This window comes from Megalops cyprinoides, chromosome 10 (genome assembly GCF_013368585.1).
Source record: "Megalops cyprinoides isolate fMegCyp1 chromosome 10, fMegCyp1.pri, whole genome shotgun sequence".
Classification (NCBI taxonomy): Eukaryota; Metazoa; Chordata; class Actinopteri; order Elopiformes; family Megalopidae; genus Megalops; species Megalops cyprinoides.
In genome coordinates this window covers 8,843,295-8,860,138 of record NC_050592.1, presented here as the reverse complement: position 1 = coordinate 8,860,138, position 16,844 = coordinate 8,843,295, and the positions used below count along the sequence as shown (strand labels likewise).

General features: G+C 42.1%; 2 protein-coding genes across 2 annotated transcripts; both read right to left on the bottom strand.

Moving 5' to 3' along the window:
• Positions 1-187: 187 nt before the first annotated feature.
• Positions 188-2,851, bottom strand: mfap5 (microfibril associated protein 5). Its single transcript, XM_036538309.1, has 7 exons — positions 2,786-2,851; positions 1,769-1,848; positions 1,537-1,569; positions 1,092-1,151; positions 658-745; positions 453-526; positions 188-294 (listed from the first exon to the last, which is right to left on the bottom strand). Exons 2-7 carry the CDS (start codon positions 1,809-1,811, stop codon positions 191-193), a joined length of 402 nt encoding a protein of 133 aa, XP_036394202.1. The 5' UTR covers positions 1,812-1,848; positions 2,786-2,851; the 3' UTR covers positions 188-190.
• A 9,232-nt stretch (positions 2,852-12,083) lies between these two features.
• On the bottom strand, positions 12,084-16,496 carry sbk3 (SH3 domain binding kinase family, member 3). Its single transcript, XM_036538223.1, has 4 exons — positions 15,985-16,496; positions 13,645-13,789; positions 13,338-13,540; positions 12,084-12,986 (listed from the first exon to the last, which is right to left on the bottom strand). Exons 1-4 carry the CDS (start codon positions 15,988-15,990, stop codon positions 12,084-12,086), a joined length of 1,257 nt encoding a protein of 418 aa, XP_036394116.1. The 5' UTR covers positions 15,991-16,496.
• Between the last annotated feature and the right edge of the window lie 348 nt (positions 16,497-16,844).

The window sequence follows — 16,844 nt, the reverse complement described above, 5'->3', positions numbered from 1 at the left end:
GTTTTTCTTATAATATTCACTGAAGTTTAAAAATACACAGTAACAATGATCAGTTGGAACAGTTTAAAGGTCAGAGCTAGTTTCTTGGAAAAGAGGTGGTACATTTAAAGTGATGCATGTGCTTTATGAATGCATCCCTTTGTGTTACATCTACGTCCCCCCCCCCCCCCCCCCTTCTCCCCCCATTGCTTCAGTTGCTGTTTTTCCAGGTTTTGGGGTTTCCAAGGCGACAGCGTTTTTTGGTTGACCTCTGAAGCCGTTTGGGCCATCCGGATTTCTCTCTGCAAAGTTCCGCTGACAGCAAGCGATCAAGAGAGAGAAATTACACCACTATGCAAACATTGGCGCTAAAATACGCAATGAGTATTACAGAATGCAACATGCAAACTAAATTGTGTTGTGCTGCACATTGCTAATATAGCCTGGCAAACTTCACCATAGTCATCTCTCACCTTTAAGTATCTCTTCCTGTTGACAGACTGTTCTCACACAGATCTCCTTGTTGATCACGTAGACTCGTGGAATGCTGAGTGAAAGATTATACACTACTTAAAGCTGCCACCCAAACAACACCAACAAACTCTACACGCTACACATTAGTACGTGTTGACTGACAGAACAGCACTCTTCAGAAGGAGGGAGGAAGTCACTGGTTACCTGTAGAGACAGAGAGAGTGAATACACCTCTTAATGGGGCGGTGGACAGAGTACATCCGGGTGCAAGGGTATGTCTCTTCCCGACAGTCTGAAAGTGACACAGAAAGCTCAGATTGTTACATATCAACCATTATAAAAGTTAGCCCAAGCAACACCATAACAATAGTGTGCAGGCTGCAGCTCTGTCTTTTCTTCTCTAATACCTGCAGCGCGTTTTACATTTACATTTATTCCTTTGGCAGATGCTTTTATCCAAAGCGACTTACAGCGAGGCAGAGTGCAACACAAAAGTTTTATAAGCTGTCATCACTATGGGACTCTTTATCACCACGTTAAACAGTTCATTACTTGTCATATACTGCACACAGCCAACAAAAGCATCTATTTCACACACCATAAGAACACAAACCATACAAAAAGATACATTTACTTACCTGGAGGGGCTTCAGCAAGTGCGTTCGGATCATTTTCATCATTCTGATTGAATGTGACCTCTGACACCACAAGGAACGCAATTTTTGGTGAATTATTCATTAAATACCATTCATAGCTCATGACACACTATGTCATGAAGTTGAGAAACAAAATTACATTTGAATTATTTATGAGTTACCATTCATAGGAAATTATGCACTAAGTTATAAAGTTGAGAAACACGGTTTCACTTAAATTATTCATTAGTTACCATTCATCGCAAATGACACAGTAAGCTAGAAGGCTGAGAAACACAATTGAATAGTTACGAGTCATAGCTCATGACACACTAAGTTATAAAGTTGAGAAACACAATTACATGTGAATTATTCATTAGTTACCATTTATAGCTCATGACACATTGAGTTATAAACAGTTGAATAATTATTAAATGAGTTTAATTACCAGTCTGTTGAGCCCAGACAACAGCAACAAGTACTGTAGAGACAGTAACAAAAGACAAAAGTCCACTGTCCAATTTGTGAAAAAGATTCAACCCCCCCACCCCAGCCCATACACAAACACCCCACCTCAATTTGCATAGGCGCAGTGGGGAACCACATATTCAACTGTTAATTAAATAATAATTGGTAAAATAAATAATTATTGTTATTTTTTATTTTTTTCTATATGTTACCTTGGAAACTGCAGAAAAGAACTGCTTTCCGAAAGCTTCCCATCCTCAAAGCCTTGACAGCCAATGTTATATATCCTAAGCTGAGAAAAACGAACAGAAATAATCATCTCCTGACTCTCTCGCTCTCCTTGTTTTTAATCACCTAGCACTTCAGTGAAATCACCACATCAAATGTTTAATGACTTATTTTCCAACTTGCTCAATCTGAAAATTCATAGAACGTTGTACCATAGTTTTTTTCGCTGTCCATCTGAAATGACAATGTTTATGTGCCAATATATTCCATTTACTGGGCATACACATGATTGACAACACTGGTTAACAGTTTGATTGTTTTAACAACCGCATTGCAGGTTATGGTTGTGTCCAAAACGTCAGTCACCTTGTATCAACTGTGCATCAACCCCCCCTTCCTCTCTCCTTCTCCCACCCTCCCTTCTCTTTCTCTCTCTCTCTCTCTCCTTGTCTGGCAGCAGTAGTCTGTGTGATGTGTCAGTATTAGTTTGGTGTCCAAGACATGAGTTAACTGAAAAGAATGTGTTTTTCTTTTTCATGCTCTCATTTTGTGCCCCCACCCCTCATCTCTCTCTCTCTCTCTCTCTCTCTCTCTCTCTCATCGACTCTTTCCGTTCCTGTACATATTGTTCTAACCAGTGACTACGTAAACAATTAAATGTATGTTCGGTCAGTCAGTCTGTGCACAGTGTCTTACGCTCTCTCCGTCCCTCTTTCTCAGACTCTCAAAATTCAATTCTCATTCTCTAGTCAAGCACACATGTTCTGCCAAAACCACTCTGTCTGAAAAGTGTCGGAAGTGGTAAAAACAATCTTACACAGTTTTGTAACCTGTCCAGATAAATCCCTTGCTACATACTGCATACTTGCATGCGTACTTTCCTTCCACATGACTCCCTGCATGCAACATTCCTGTTCTCCACTCCACTCCAACTGTATAGATCTGTTTCTTTCTTTCGTGCTATCTGTTTTTAAGAAAAAGAAGAAGAATAGACTACTCACAACTTTCTGGTCCTCTGAAAATCTGTTTGTTTTATGAATCTTTGTCTTTCTCTCAATCTCGCTCCTTCCCCCTCCTCCGCCCTCCCTATCACCCACCCTCTGTCTCCCTCCCTCTCTCTCCCCTTCTCTCTCTCTCTCTCTCTCGCTTATTCACTGTCTGAGTCTGGAGTCTATTTGTTGTTGTGTCACATTAGCACATTATTTCTGCTTAGTTTACAGTGTTCTAATTTGCAACACTAATTTACAACAGCCAGTAATTATTATTATTATTATTATTATTATTATTATGATTATTATTATTATTATTATTATATGGTTCAGTGATTACACATATAATATTATCTAATATTAAAGGTAATAAATATACAACATATAAAGAAACCGTTACATTATTCATTCATTAGTATTGTCATTTCACATTACGGAATAACGCATAATAATTTTGACTCAATAATACTTTTTATTATAATGGCTTTATGGCGGACTGGACAGTCGGTGCGTCTGCCCTGTTCCAGGCGCAGCGGCAGCGCTCTCGCCGCAAACGGAACAGGAAGTCACACTGTTTGATGCGCTGCGGTGAGGGTGAGAAGAGGTGGGAAGAATGCGGCAGGGAAAGACGCTCCGAAAGAGCTTACCAAATTTGTTTAGCCAGCGTGGGAGGGACGGCAGGATATTTCATCACGATCTGTATGCGTGTATAAATGGTGATAATGATAATATTATTTTAAAAATGTTATTATTACTGCAGATGTTATTATTGTTAGCTTGTCCGTACGTAAATAGATTCTACCGTTATAGTAACTGTAATACATTTTACTGTAATTACTCAACCGTGTGCATTAATTATGTTAACATTTATTGTAGCTAAAAATAAATAATCACAAGACAAAAACATTAAACATAAAAATATTTATTAGCTGGCGTCACATCCCACTTAAAGTTGTTATTAAGAATAGTTGTTATCATAGTTATTATTAGTTGTTTTAAGAATATTTCACATGTGACATCATGATAGGCCATGACACCAGTTTACACCAGTATATTTTGATGAGTGTGTTACTCTCATTTCATTCATAACCGACTCCCCACCCCTGACCCCAAACACACGCAAAGCTGCTGCTGTCAGGTTTTAAATGCGGCGTTTGTAGATCAAATGGAAAAAATAAAACTGGAGATCTTGTTAATGAAAACATTTGCATTTATCACTACCATTTTTACTTGAGATTTTGTGTTTTCTCCTCATTTTTTCCTGTCGTCACCACTGCACAATGGAGAAGAGGGAGATTCAGCAGTTATATAATCTAGAGAGTGAGGAAGATGAAGAGGAAGAAGAAAAAACAGGAGGTGATGGAAAAAGAGGAAAGGAGAGTCAACGCTCTCCTCTGGGAGCACAAACTGTGACAGAAAATGAGCAGGAACAAGAAGGGCCTGAAGATGTAAAAGATGCTAGGGGAAGAGACAGAATGAAGGAGTCCTCCCGGGGGGCTACATTTAGCAGGGGGGTGGGAGAAATGGGCAGAATGCAGCCAAAGACAAAGGTAGGATGATAGAAAGAAGCACAGCCAGGTCCGGATGAGCAAAAACCAGATCTGAAACTGCCAGTGTATTTGTACCTGAGTGAAGATGGCACATTGCAGGCAATGAATAAGGAAACAATCGCACAGAACCTTAAGACGGAGTCGAGGGGAGGTTTTTGCTAAAGATACGCAGGAAGAGCAAAAATTGGAAGAGCAGAAAAATCAAGAATCAGTACTGAAAGAACCACAATGGGAGCAAGGCTTCACTCAGAAAAATCGACGTGCGGAGCAACAGTGGTGTAAAATGCTCCTTCTCGAACACTCACAAGCACAATTGCGCAACCGAAGGCAAAAGTTACTTCACAGACACGATCGAGATTTAACACGGCGCCACCAAGCTATGTTGCTGCAGGGACCAGAGGCCAAGCCACAGAGCTGTCAGTCGGGACGCTGACACACAGTGAGACACTGACACAGAGCGAGTCAGCAGAGATGAGAGTCACTGAAAAGGAAAAGTGACCACAAGACACTGCACAAACAGACAAAACCCACAGCCTATCAACACAAAGATCAGACTGGGACCAGGCCTGCACAATGCTCAGCAAAATCAGGACAAAGCACAATGAATAGAGCTCCACAAGTCAGCCTCCAGCTGGATGAGTCAGAGTTGCAGGAAGATGTGCATGAAGTTGTGACGCCATATAAACCACAAACAAGGCCAAGAACACTAAAACAAACACATGCTCATGAAGCAGCGTTTGACAATGTGAGCACTACTGTCCAACCAAGCGCAACACAGTACCACAGGCATTTCGGCAGTGCAGGTGTTGCACACCCTGCTCAACAGCAGTTGAAACACAGAACTGAAACTAATTCAGAGCGTGGGCAACTGCGAGGCGTTTTGCACGGGACCAACTTCCCCCAGTTCCTGCCCCAACCCAGTTCAAAGTCAAATATCCAATTACAGTAAAACTCTCACACCAGTCATAAGTCAAATGTACTTTTCCACTCTCAGCCCTGTTCCAGATCAAAGGCTAATGAATAACATGCCCAATCAGACTTGAATTCCAACAACCATTTTACATTCCCAGACCCAGTCTAAATCTGATTCCCATTCCCAAAGAGAGGAAGGGGGAACGGGGGGATGAAGGAGAGGCGGGGCAGGAGATTCAAAGCTGTGAAGCAGAGAAGGAGACATCATGAGCCAGTGAAGAAAGTGTGTGGGCCGGAGAGGGCGATGAGGGTGGAGGTCGGACATGCAAGATGGAGGCAGGGAGGGACACTGTGGAAAGGAGGGAGTGGGTTGAGGATCCGAATGCAGAGGAACTGTGGGGGGGGGGGGGGGGGGGGGATGGGGATGGAGGTGAAGAGTGATTGTGATGAAGAAAAAGGGGGGAAGGGAAACAGAGTGATTGAGCAAGGATAAAGGAGACAGGGAGAGAAGAAAAAATAGATGGATGACACGCGGTTTGTTCAGCTGATCAATGTATCAGGTAGATATGCCACTGCTAAACTAATGCATTACCTGGGCGTTGTAGATGAACAGAGACAGCTGAAGAGGGTGACTTGGGGTGAGACTTAGGAAAGGCAGAGGATCAAGAAGTGGTTGCGGACTCTCCTGTCATCTGCAGCTCCTTGTTCAGTGCTTTGACACGGAGCCGTAGCATTGTAGAACCTAACACTAAATGTGAAGAGTCTCTCTTGAATCACAGTTCTGATTCTACTAAGATATCGTCACCTTGTGAACTCATTGCATCATCTCCAACCCATGAGTATAGTGGTCCCTAACTGTGAAACACCCTCCTGTGCTCTGAGCTTTACTCAGTCCAGTCCAAAATTGCCACTCCCCCTCAACATTAGTGTTAACATTAATCCTACCCAATTTCCAAGCCCATCCCTTGTACAGTCTAACAGCAGTATCAACTCAAGCATGACCTGTGACGCTATATAGTCTTCAAACAGAACATGATGAACATGACCTGACCCCCAGCCCCAAACTTGAGCTTGCTCCCACGCCTGATTCCATCCTTTGTTCCAGAAAGAATAACTCTGCTACGCCCTGTCCCCTGCATCCTCCTAAGTGCTCCCCCTGCTCTCTCTGCCCCAAGTCCTTCAAGAGGGCCTGGGAGCTGCTGAGCCGCAGTGCAGTGTGCAACACCGGGGCGGCCGTTCTGCTGCAATGCCTGTGGTGCATCCTTCAGGCTCTGACTTCAAATCCCATGCTGCCGGTGCACACCAAGTTGCAGTCCTTTGGCTGAGAGGTCTGTCATAAGACCTTCAAGCGGTCTTCCAACCTTCAGCAGCACCGGCAGTCCAACGCCCTAGCCAGTCACGAGCTCGTGCACACCAGCGCCAGGTCCTTCCACTGCGCCACCTGTAGAAAGGCCTTCAAGAAGAGCTCCTGCCTGATCATCCACCAGAGGGCGCCCATCAGGGAGAGGCCCTATAGGTGCCAGGTCAGTGGGAGAAAGGGTTGAGTTGGAGCTCTGTATAGGTTGTTGGAATGGGAGGGTTCTGTGAAAGAGAAAGTTTCAGCTGTATGAAAACTAGCTATGATTTTACGTAAAACCCGAAACTGATTTTTTTTTAAATATAGTAACTTGTTTTGAATTAAGGGAGTGAGTGTATTGCTTAAATGACCACACAAATGTGTGTATGTACAGGATCTTGCGTTGATTAACTTTCATGTACCGTCTTACCATTAGGTCAAGTTCCAGTCATTGCAGAGTGGTTGGTTGTTTGTCAGTGTGCGTGTGCAGAATGTGTGTGAGTGAAGATTTACACTGGGAAAGTAGACTCGTGGGGGGAACGTGGAGTACATGGGATTAGTGGGTGATACTTGTGTAAGCCCTTTTATGGGGACAGAATGTTTTTTGAGTGCAGCATGTGTCATCCTGTCAGATCCCTCCCCTCCTCTCTCTGTCTCAAGCTGTGTGGAGAGGCCTTTGTACGCCCATCACTTCTGCTCCAACACCAGAGGGTTCACAGCAAGCAGCATCCGTTCGCCTGTGCCTTTTGGACCAGGTGCTTTAAAGATGAGGTTTACCTAGCTGTGCATGAGAAGGTGCATATGAACCAAAGCCCCTACTGGTGTGCTATCTGCAGCAAAGGCTTTGCACACCCCTCTATTCTGCTGCAGCACCAGAGACTGCACTGTGAATAAGGACTACAAATACCAGGATTCCTTTCTTTGAGGATCTGATGAATGTAGCTTATGGAAAATGTATTTTTTTTTATACCTGTTAGTCAGGGGGCATGATTGGTAACACGCATATAGTGATTTGCGATGGTAACATTGGCACAGAGGTAAAACTGTAAATAAGGGTAGCGACAAAAGAATACGTTTTAGAAGCAGTTTGAAAAAAACATAAAAACAGAAAGTAGAACACACTGACATTTTTTACTTTAACATTGCATGTACATGGACGTAATACCTATGTTTACATAGTAGATAAACATCATTTTTCTGGACAAAGAAAACTAGCTTTTTACAGTGTTATGTCTCAGTGTTATGTCTCAGTTTGTGTTTGACCAAAGAACTGAATGTATTCTGTACCCCATTAGACTATAAGGTAACCCTATAAGGTATGCTTACAAGTAGTCTGGGGTAATTGTTTGTGGCAGGCTGGTTGGTCAGGGAGAGAAAGAAAGAGACCCTTATAAAGAAATGGGTAGGTGTTATTGACTTTGAAAGAGGAGAATCAAAAAAATGCACATAATGCAAACAATGCACGAAACATTTTGCTTTCTGTGAGTTTGCCGGTTTGTAGTCCAAACTGAACCTACATTGGACTGAAGTCCGATGTCTCATTTCCTCTGACTAGTTCTAAAATAAATTTCTTTTCTTTTCTCAATTTTAAAATACTTTTTTTTTCTGTAGACAAGCCAAACAAATCAAGTATAAAAAAATTAAACAGGTATGATGTAGAGTTTCTACATTTCAAGTAAGGCATGTGTATTTAATAGTGTAATTTGGATGTTTGATTTTGCAGCACTGGAAGGTCCAGGAAATACAGCTTGGCATGAAGAGCAACGTGGGGCTGTACTTCCATTAAGAAGCCAGAAATCAACTGTGTTTATCAGTCTCCACTGGAACAACATCTCTGTTGGCTCCTAGCCCAGTGTGGAGGGAATTCAACCTGGGGGACTCAACCATATTTGTTTGAGCTGGGGATATTATAGAAAGCATTAGTCCACACAGTACAGAAAATTTAAGTGAAATTTTAATTGATGTTTCTCATTGGATGTGTTTCACAGATTTCTTTTAACATAGAAGTGTTCACAGATAACATTTTTTTTGGCTCATACCTTGCTATCTGGTTTGTTGCTGAATTCAGTAGGCCAGCTGAAACTGGAAGATGACGTTTCTTTCTCCTCACAAATCCTGGATAAATTGTATTGATAGATATTGCGAAAAATGTGCTGAGGCCACAGAGCAACATTTACATTTATACTTTCTCAACCAGATTAATTTGATCAGCTTGTCTGGAAAACCTCCACTCCTTGTGACAATTCACTGTAGTGATACAGAGTAACAGTACACATTCAAATGTCTTTCTGACATTCGTTATAACAGCTCTCTCAGCATATTATCTGTGGTCACTCAATAGTAAAACCATAAAAGATCTTGTGGTTTCAATAATCATAATAATGGATATGACTTTTGGGGTTGTTTGCAAGTGGTTTACAAGTGATTTATCTAATTCCATAAACTAGTAAACCACTGGAAATATGCAAAGCACTTATGGTAGTCATAATCATACAGTATAATTAAAATGGAATTGACTGTTAAATGATATTAACAGTTATGTGGTGAATAAACTCTTTATTGTAGCAATGTAGGATTTCCACAACAATTATTTCTGAGTTGGGGTGAAGTTTACATCAATAAAAGTACTATGGGTTTCACATAGTTGTCTCCTTCCCCAGTTCGGAGGCTTCTGTCTGTGTTCTCTCATTTACACTCTAGTATAGTTCACATTTTATGAGCTAAGAGAGTAAAGCAATAGAGCGTGGCAGATTTGGAAAGACTCTAGGGGAAACAGCAGGATTGTTTTGACTTTTGAGCCTTGTACTGGAAGATTACGGGAATTAAGCGGCATTGAATTGTGTCTGTGGTACTTTGTAATGGCCACTAGGGGGAGGGCTTGCATCAGGTTTCCGATGACTTGAATGGAAATGAAAATGGTTTGATTTGCTTGACCTACCAGTTTATGCTGTGAATTCTTTTTCAGTGTATGCGTGTCCGCACAGATGGTCACGGCCAGTCAGACAAACTGTCATTTACACCTGCATTCTCTCATGCACCAGTGTGTCGGACACCCATAAACTTGACATATTAAGGTTGCGTGATTTTGCAATGTGTGCAGCAACGTAATGTAATGAGAGTGACCATGTAGGCCAGTAAATAAATCTGATGACATGTTGAGTGATGGAGGTAGCAAGAGCGGCAGAGAGAGAAGAGGTTCACTGTGCTAAACATGATGTTCCAAGATTTGGGGAGGGGGGGGGTGTTAGGGGATACCTAGCAGATGCAATAAATTACTTGTACTTTGGAGAAGCAACTGCCAATTAAAAAGCTGGTCGAATGACCTCGTCTCCCTTTCACTGTAGTCTCGTTCTGTGGCTCTCGTCGGAATCTTCTTTGCCTGTTTCTGTAAAATGAATGATTTGCACACTCCCCAATGAGGAGTTTAAATCGCTTCAACTTGCAACTCATTGCTGCTGTTTGAAGTAACCTGCATCTCAGGCACAAACCTCTTTTGCAGCTCATATTAATGACAAGTTTATAATTTTTTTTTTTTTGTCCGCACAGTAAAACTGCTGGAAGTGAAGTGAATAAATTTTTATATGTTGTTCAATGCTTCTGTAACATCGGCTTCCTGTCAATGTTGTGAACATAATGTATAAGTCGTATTGGATGAAGCTATCATATAACCGTCGGTGGTACTGAGCCAGATGGAAAGTAATTATAGGGGGACCTTGGACGAGCGAGAGCTTGGAGCTGCTGCTGCTGTACAGCATGGCATGTACACACACACTCAGCGGCAGAACAGGATGAGGGGTGGTGGGATAAGGGAGGAATGTAAGTCTATAAACGCTGCATAACCTCCAGACCTGTTTATTGGCGGAACGGATAAACCATCTGTTTCTCCTTCTGTTTCTCCCTCACCTTTCCCTCACTCCGCCCCCCAAAAAAAACCTCTCTCCCCCTTTCTTTGTACCTTTCCTTGTTTGTCTGTCCCTTGGAGTCCTTCACACATGCACATACACACACACACACACACACACACACACACACACACAGTCTTGATGGCTTGTATCGTATGAAATGTCATACGTCAGACGTCAGCCCAAGCAGTAAAAGCCTTCATTTCAGCTATGCAGCATTTCAGCTGCCCACCCTTCCAGTCTTAATGAGGCAATTAAACTGTCCATTCTTAATGAGCCTGAGTAATGAGCTTGGCTGGAGAAGTAAAACCAGGCCGGACCGTGTTGTTTGCCTGTTTACAGTGAGGAAGATATTACAGCCGCTCCTCGGTTGATCTCTTCATTTCTACCTATCCATCTGTCCTTCTGTCCCTCTTGACCTCACCCTGTGTCCCGGTTTGTCCATCTATCCATCTCTGTGCCCGTGTTTGCTCCTGCCTAGATTTATTGCCCTGTCTGTCTCTTTGGCAGTCGGCTGTCCTTTTGCATCTGTTACACTTTGTCAATCGATGGTTCTCGTCTTTTACCCTATTTGTGCCCCACTTTCCTTTTCTTTGAAGCAGCGCGCCATCGAAGACGAGCAAAAAGACCACCACGGTGAAGTGACCCACAGAGGAAAAGAGCAAAAGTGAAAGAGAAGATTGTCACAGATTCGGTATCGCACGCAGCCCGCTGCGTGGGTTGGCTGGAAAACTAAAGTTGCGTTTGCATGGGCACGACACGAGAGAGTGCGTAAGAGAAGGAGTTAGCGCTGGTGTGTATGTGCTGAACGAGCAGGCAGCACGGTGTTTTTTGTGCTTCGATAGGGTGGGAGAGATAGGACAGAAGGTGATGATGTGCTGGCGGTGTAAATAGACAGTGTGAAGGCTATTTTTAAATCCATCTGGAGTGGAGCTCAACAGAGGTTAACATGGGCCTCACAATGAGTGGGGTGGGGGGGGGGGTTAGGCCCCCTTTTTGCTTTTTAATTTCAGTTGACACCTCCAATCTGCCTCAGTCCGGTTCTGACGCAATTCTACTCCAGCTGGCATTGTTCGTCAGCAACAATGTCACTTGAACCTGAGTACTGAAACTAGAAATTCTTCTCTAGTTCATCTCCACTTCTTTTATAGTTCCATCATTCCAGCTGTGTCCCTAAATTTACGATCAGTTCAAACATTTCATATAATATAATAATTGCCCTTCTAAATTTGTTTTTCATAAACCAAAGTATTTAGAAAGTAAAGGTATGCATTACACCAAGGGAAATAGATTTCACTTTATTTGCATATTGTGTAAACATTTATAAACATTAAGTGCCTCATATTATGTGCATCCCTACTTTTCCACAAAAATACCTCTGAATAATAGAGAATATTAAAACTGTAATATGTAAAAAATAGAGCTTATAGTGTGAAATCATTATATAAGAAAGCAGTGGAATCAGTTCCAACAATATATTCCATGAATATATCCGCAATATAGACAAATACAAAATAGGGTAACACAGATATTTTTCAACACAGTCTGCTGACTCCCATATAACTCCTGTTAATTTTCCCTTAAATTTTTCTTCTTGTATCTCCCCACTTTTATCTCTCTCCTCTACCTTCCCTCTCCTTCTCCTCCCCCACTCCCCCTCCCTCTCGTATTTTCCTTGCTTCCTCCTCTGCTTCCCTTATACGTCTCTTTTCCTCTTTCTCTGTTTCAAGTAGCCAGGCCCCGCCCAGGTACCCCAGGGCCTCGTCCGGCCCAGCCCGGTGCTCTGGTTTGGGGTTCAGCAGCTGCCGGAACAGAGAGAGCGCCAGAGGGCTGAAGACCTCAAACTGGGGGGCGATTGGATTGGGGTCAAGCTCCCCGTTTTCACCGGTCTCTCTCTTTCCCTCCCCCAGACGCATGATGTCCTCTCTTTTCCCCTTCAGGTTCTCTGTCTCTCTCCATTCTCCCTGTGTGCCGGAGCTGCTTCCTTCCTCGCTGTCTGTCTGCCTTTCGAACCACTCCTTGTATTGCCTGTAACCCGGGTCATCGGAGGTGCTCTCCTCCCAAGGGAAGCATCCAGTCAGCATGCAGTATATCAGGATCCCCAGAGCCCAGCTGTCAATGCTAGGCTCCACTGAGATCCAAATGACCTCCTTCTTCTTCTTCTTTTTCTTCTTCTTCTTGTTCTCCTCTACTTCGTCACCCTCTCTCTTCGCGGAGTCCCTGCTGTCACCGTCTCCCACCGTGTCCTCCCTGTCCACCTTTTCTTCCTTCTCCTTTGCCACCTCCACCTCCGGAACACAGTATGGAGAGTCATACCACACCGCCCGGACCAGGGTTCCCTGGGGTCTAGCCAGCCCAAAGTCGCCCAGTTTGACCCAGCGGCAGGCTTTGTCCCACAGAAAGATGTTCTCCGGCTTGATGTCTCTATGGACAAAGCCCAGGGAGTGGAGGTGGGAGATGGCTCCGCTCAGCTGGGACACCACTCGCTGCACACATTCCTCTGACATAGGCTCCTACAGAGAGAGAGACAGGGAGGAGTCAGGGACTACATTTCCCATGGTGTCCCAAGATCTCATGGGAGTTGAATTGTTTAACATCTAAAACTTGAAAGACAGTTTTCTGTATACTTAAAATTCCCATGCTGGTATGGTTCAGTCACCAGTGAAACCAAATGCTATGAGTGCTATGGAAATCCTTTGGAAACTCACAACTCTCAAGAGCATTGATTAAGGTCCCCAAATATCAGCCTACAGTGAAAATATCACTACCCATTTTTACCATGTGACTATTAATGGTGGAACCCAACCTAAAGTGCCACGGGACATTAATATACCAAAGCCTGTAGTGTGTTTGCTACCACAGACCTCTCCGACAATGACATCGTAGAGGTCCCCGTAGAGCCCCGCCTGCTGAGCGAAGATGTAGTACGATGGAGTAGAGAAGACGATTCCCAGCGCTCTCGTGAGAGACGGATGGGTACAAAAAGTAAGAGACAGGTTGTATTCGCGCAGGAAGGAGAGAAGCGAGGTGGATCCACGTGGGAAGAATTTCAAGGCCATGGGAGTACCTGAAAGACACAGCCCCATATATTGATGGAGTGGATACTGCAATATATTGACCGCATTGTATTAACAACAGCAATAAGTGTGTTGGGAGATGTCTTATACTGACCTCTCTTCCTGTGAACTGCCAGCATGACCTTGCCATACGACCCCTCGCCCAGTAGCTTGATGATCTGAAAGTGGTCTGACGTTTCCAGTGATGTCAGAGACTGGGCTGTCAGATAACACAGCTCATCTAGTTGCTGCGTAGCCGCCTGGAAGGGAGAGTTTGAACTGATCATGCGCGTAATTTCAGTGACAATTGTACTCACGATATCAATGATGCTGCTACGTCTATGTGATATTTATGCGATAATATTGGGCAAGAATTTTGAGTTTAAGTGCATCATCCCTATCACAGTGTGATGTTTAAAAATTGTAAATGTTGATGTGTTGTATTTGCTTATTTAAGAGGGGAAAAATCAATCACCTTTTTGTCATGCAAGAAATGGATTTAGGATAAATGTTTTGTGAATTTACATTTGGCTGTATTTTTTTCCCCTCACAAATTACTTACATACATTCCTTACATGTGTGTCACACTTGACCATTCTCTGATCGCCTCATACCGTATTACACAGTGGTAATTACAACAGAAACACTCAAAAGTAATTAACATGAGACACTTTTTTATGCTTGTCAAAATTTAGTGAAGGATATTTACTATGCCATAGTATCTTAGCTTATACAGTAGCAGATATTTCCATGGTGACACTCCAAAATAATGAATGTGAGCCATATAATTATTATTCAATTTAAGTAAGGAAAGATTGCATAAAAATATTGCTCTATATGTCTCACTCCACATTTCAATAATTCATTTAGGGACATATCTCAATTAAATTTAAACATTATTTATAAAAAATGCCATTTTACCAATTCATTTTTTACTCCGCTTTTAAGAATCAACTGGCTGCAAGTATTACATCTTCCTGGATGAATGTGGTTCTCTTCAGTGAAGTGTGCAGCACTATAAGAAAATAGGCTGTAATCCAAAATGAATTTAATGGCACAATGATAAATTCAAATTCTGTATGTATTAGTTTGATGTTTGCAAGGAAGTTTATTTCTAGTGTAGCACACATAACAAGAGTTAGTACCTATATATTATCGTGCTAAGAAATCTATAAGATTTAGTGAGATAATAGCGATCTTGTTGGTAAAAGAGAAGTTTTACTCCATCCTTGATAAGTGTGTGATTTCCTTTGGTCTCTACATTGTGAGTTATTCACATCCAAGAAATGTTATTGCATTAACAATTCTTGTTGGGGTTTAACCATTTGGCACAAACTTGGTAATTCCACCAGTGACTAAAATCCCAATGAATCTAGATATGAAGTAATTATTTTCAGAGATATAAATAATATCTCATATTAACAGGCTATGTAAAGACAGTGATTTGATTAATATTAATTCGGTTTTATAAAACTGTCCATGATTACTTTTAAAGTGATTGAAAGCATCATTTAAATCAATGTTTAAACCAATGTTTCTCATCCCTGGTCGCAGGTACATGTGGAGTTTGCCTGTTTCTTTATAACTGAGAATTATGACTGAGCTCTTAAATAATTGCCTGTGATTGGCTTGCTAACTTAATATTCATCTGGATTTAACAACTCTAAACAGTTGTTGTCAAATTGTGGCCTGTGAAAACAAATTAGTACCACAGAATTAGATTCAATTTAATTAAGTTCACAATTTGAATGCAAACCAGCATCTGTGGTGTGCACTGAGAATGAGAGCAATCTTGTAACATCACTAATGGAGACATTCTTGATAGTGGATATTGCATTTTCAGTAATGTTACTCTATTGTGGTCAAAGATTAATAAAAGACCCTTGGTATTTTGGGTCTTCATTAGTTATTTACCAAAATTTTCTGTTATCCTCTTGTTATTGCTGTTATTTTTGTAGAGGAAATTCTCACATCAGTCTCCCAACGATACCTTTGCTTTTATGCCTTATGCACGAATAACAACACATAATAAGAAACTGCATGTTATACACTACACAACTAGTTACTGCTACTGTACATCACGTAACTGTCATTCAAATGTCCTTCTAACCCTCAGCGATTATTAGTTAATGCGTTATTTGTCATCAGATCCCCCTGGCAATGGAATCGCTATTTGCCACTGCAGATGCTTACTATAATTTGATTAAGACAAGCAAGGACAGCAGAAATAAACACCAAAGGCTGAAATTCCAACCAATAAAGTATTATCCGGATGAGCGTGCCGTACTCCTCTCAGGTTAAGTAATAACAATGCAGATCATTAAACCATGATAACACAAACCGTGCTGTACATTTCACTCATGGTAAATAATTCTTCTCTTTCCCCTTCCATCTTACTTTTACTGTGCATCATTCTTTGTAACAATTTTCAAAATCTGTTAAAAAGTCCACTTACTGTCATTATGGATGTTTCTCAAATTTGAAAGTCTGTTTCTTTCAGTTGCACTGCTTCACCTGCCACTGCCTTTATTCCTGCCTACATCTGTGCGCTAATTTTTATTGCTTGTATTTTCTCTGTGTCTATCTGTGTTTTCTCCAGCAGTAACTGTTATTTCAGCTGTGCACCTTTTTTGACATATAAATCTCAAATATTCCTCAAGCGCATCTCCCTTATTTCCATACAGATATAGCTTTATATCTCAGACTGAGGAGTGCCTCTTGCTGTCTGTCTCTCAGATAACTTTAATACTGTCAGCCTCCCCCCTCCCTTGCCCACTCTCTTACTGTTCCTCCAAATTCTTCTCCTGCTTGTTCTCAATGCAAATATGCATGTACTGCAATGGTAAAGCATTTGAAACACTCTCTCTCTCCCTCTGTGTCACCCTCTTCCTTTTGCTGGCTGTCAGTGTTAATGTTCCGAAGCGTTCGACCTGTCAGTCTATCTGTCTATAATAGCCCATATTCCTCCACCCATCTCTCTCTCTTTACTCAGACTCATCTGTCCCTCTCTCTCTCTCTCACTCTCTCTCTCTCCTGCTCTCTCTCTGACATACTCAGTAAATTCTTTCCATGGAACAGGGATTCCATTTCAATCAACAGGAATTCTGGATTCACTGTGTCTAAGTGGCCTGACAAGCTGTCTCCCAATTAATGCTTCACATAGAAGTTTTTTTCTCTCAAATTACAAGGCATGTATCATCTCCCTCTGTCCTACCCCCTTAGCCCCCTCCTTTCCTCTCCATCAGTATCTGTGAGTGACAAAGCTAACAGCTGAAACATTGCTCCACGAAACAGCTTAATGCTGCAATCCTCTCA

Bases quoted from the DNA above. Each gene is read 5' to 3' on its own strand.
- mfap5 (XM_036538309.1), bottom strand. From the start codon at position 1,811: ATGGGAAGCTTTCGGAAAGCAGTTCTTTTCTGCAGTTTCCAAG. The intron at 1,570-1,768 runs GTAACATATAGA...CTGTCTCTACAG, and splicing joins TCTTTTCTGCAGTTTCCAAG to TACTTGTTGCTGTTGTCTGG. The intron at 527-657 runs GTAACCAGTGAC...TCTTTCACTCAG, and splicing joins CACTCTCTCTGTCTCTACAG to CATTCCACGAGTCTACGTGA.
- sbk3 (XM_036538223.1), bottom strand. The intron at 13,541-13,644 runs GTCAGTATAAGA...TGTGTCTTTCAG, and splicing joins GGCAGTTCACAGGAAGAGAG to GTACTCCCATGGCCTTGAAA. The intron at 12,987-13,337 runs GTCTGTGGTAGC...CTCTCTCTGTAG, and splicing joins ACGATGTCATTGTCGGAGAG to GAGCCTATGTCAGAGGAATG.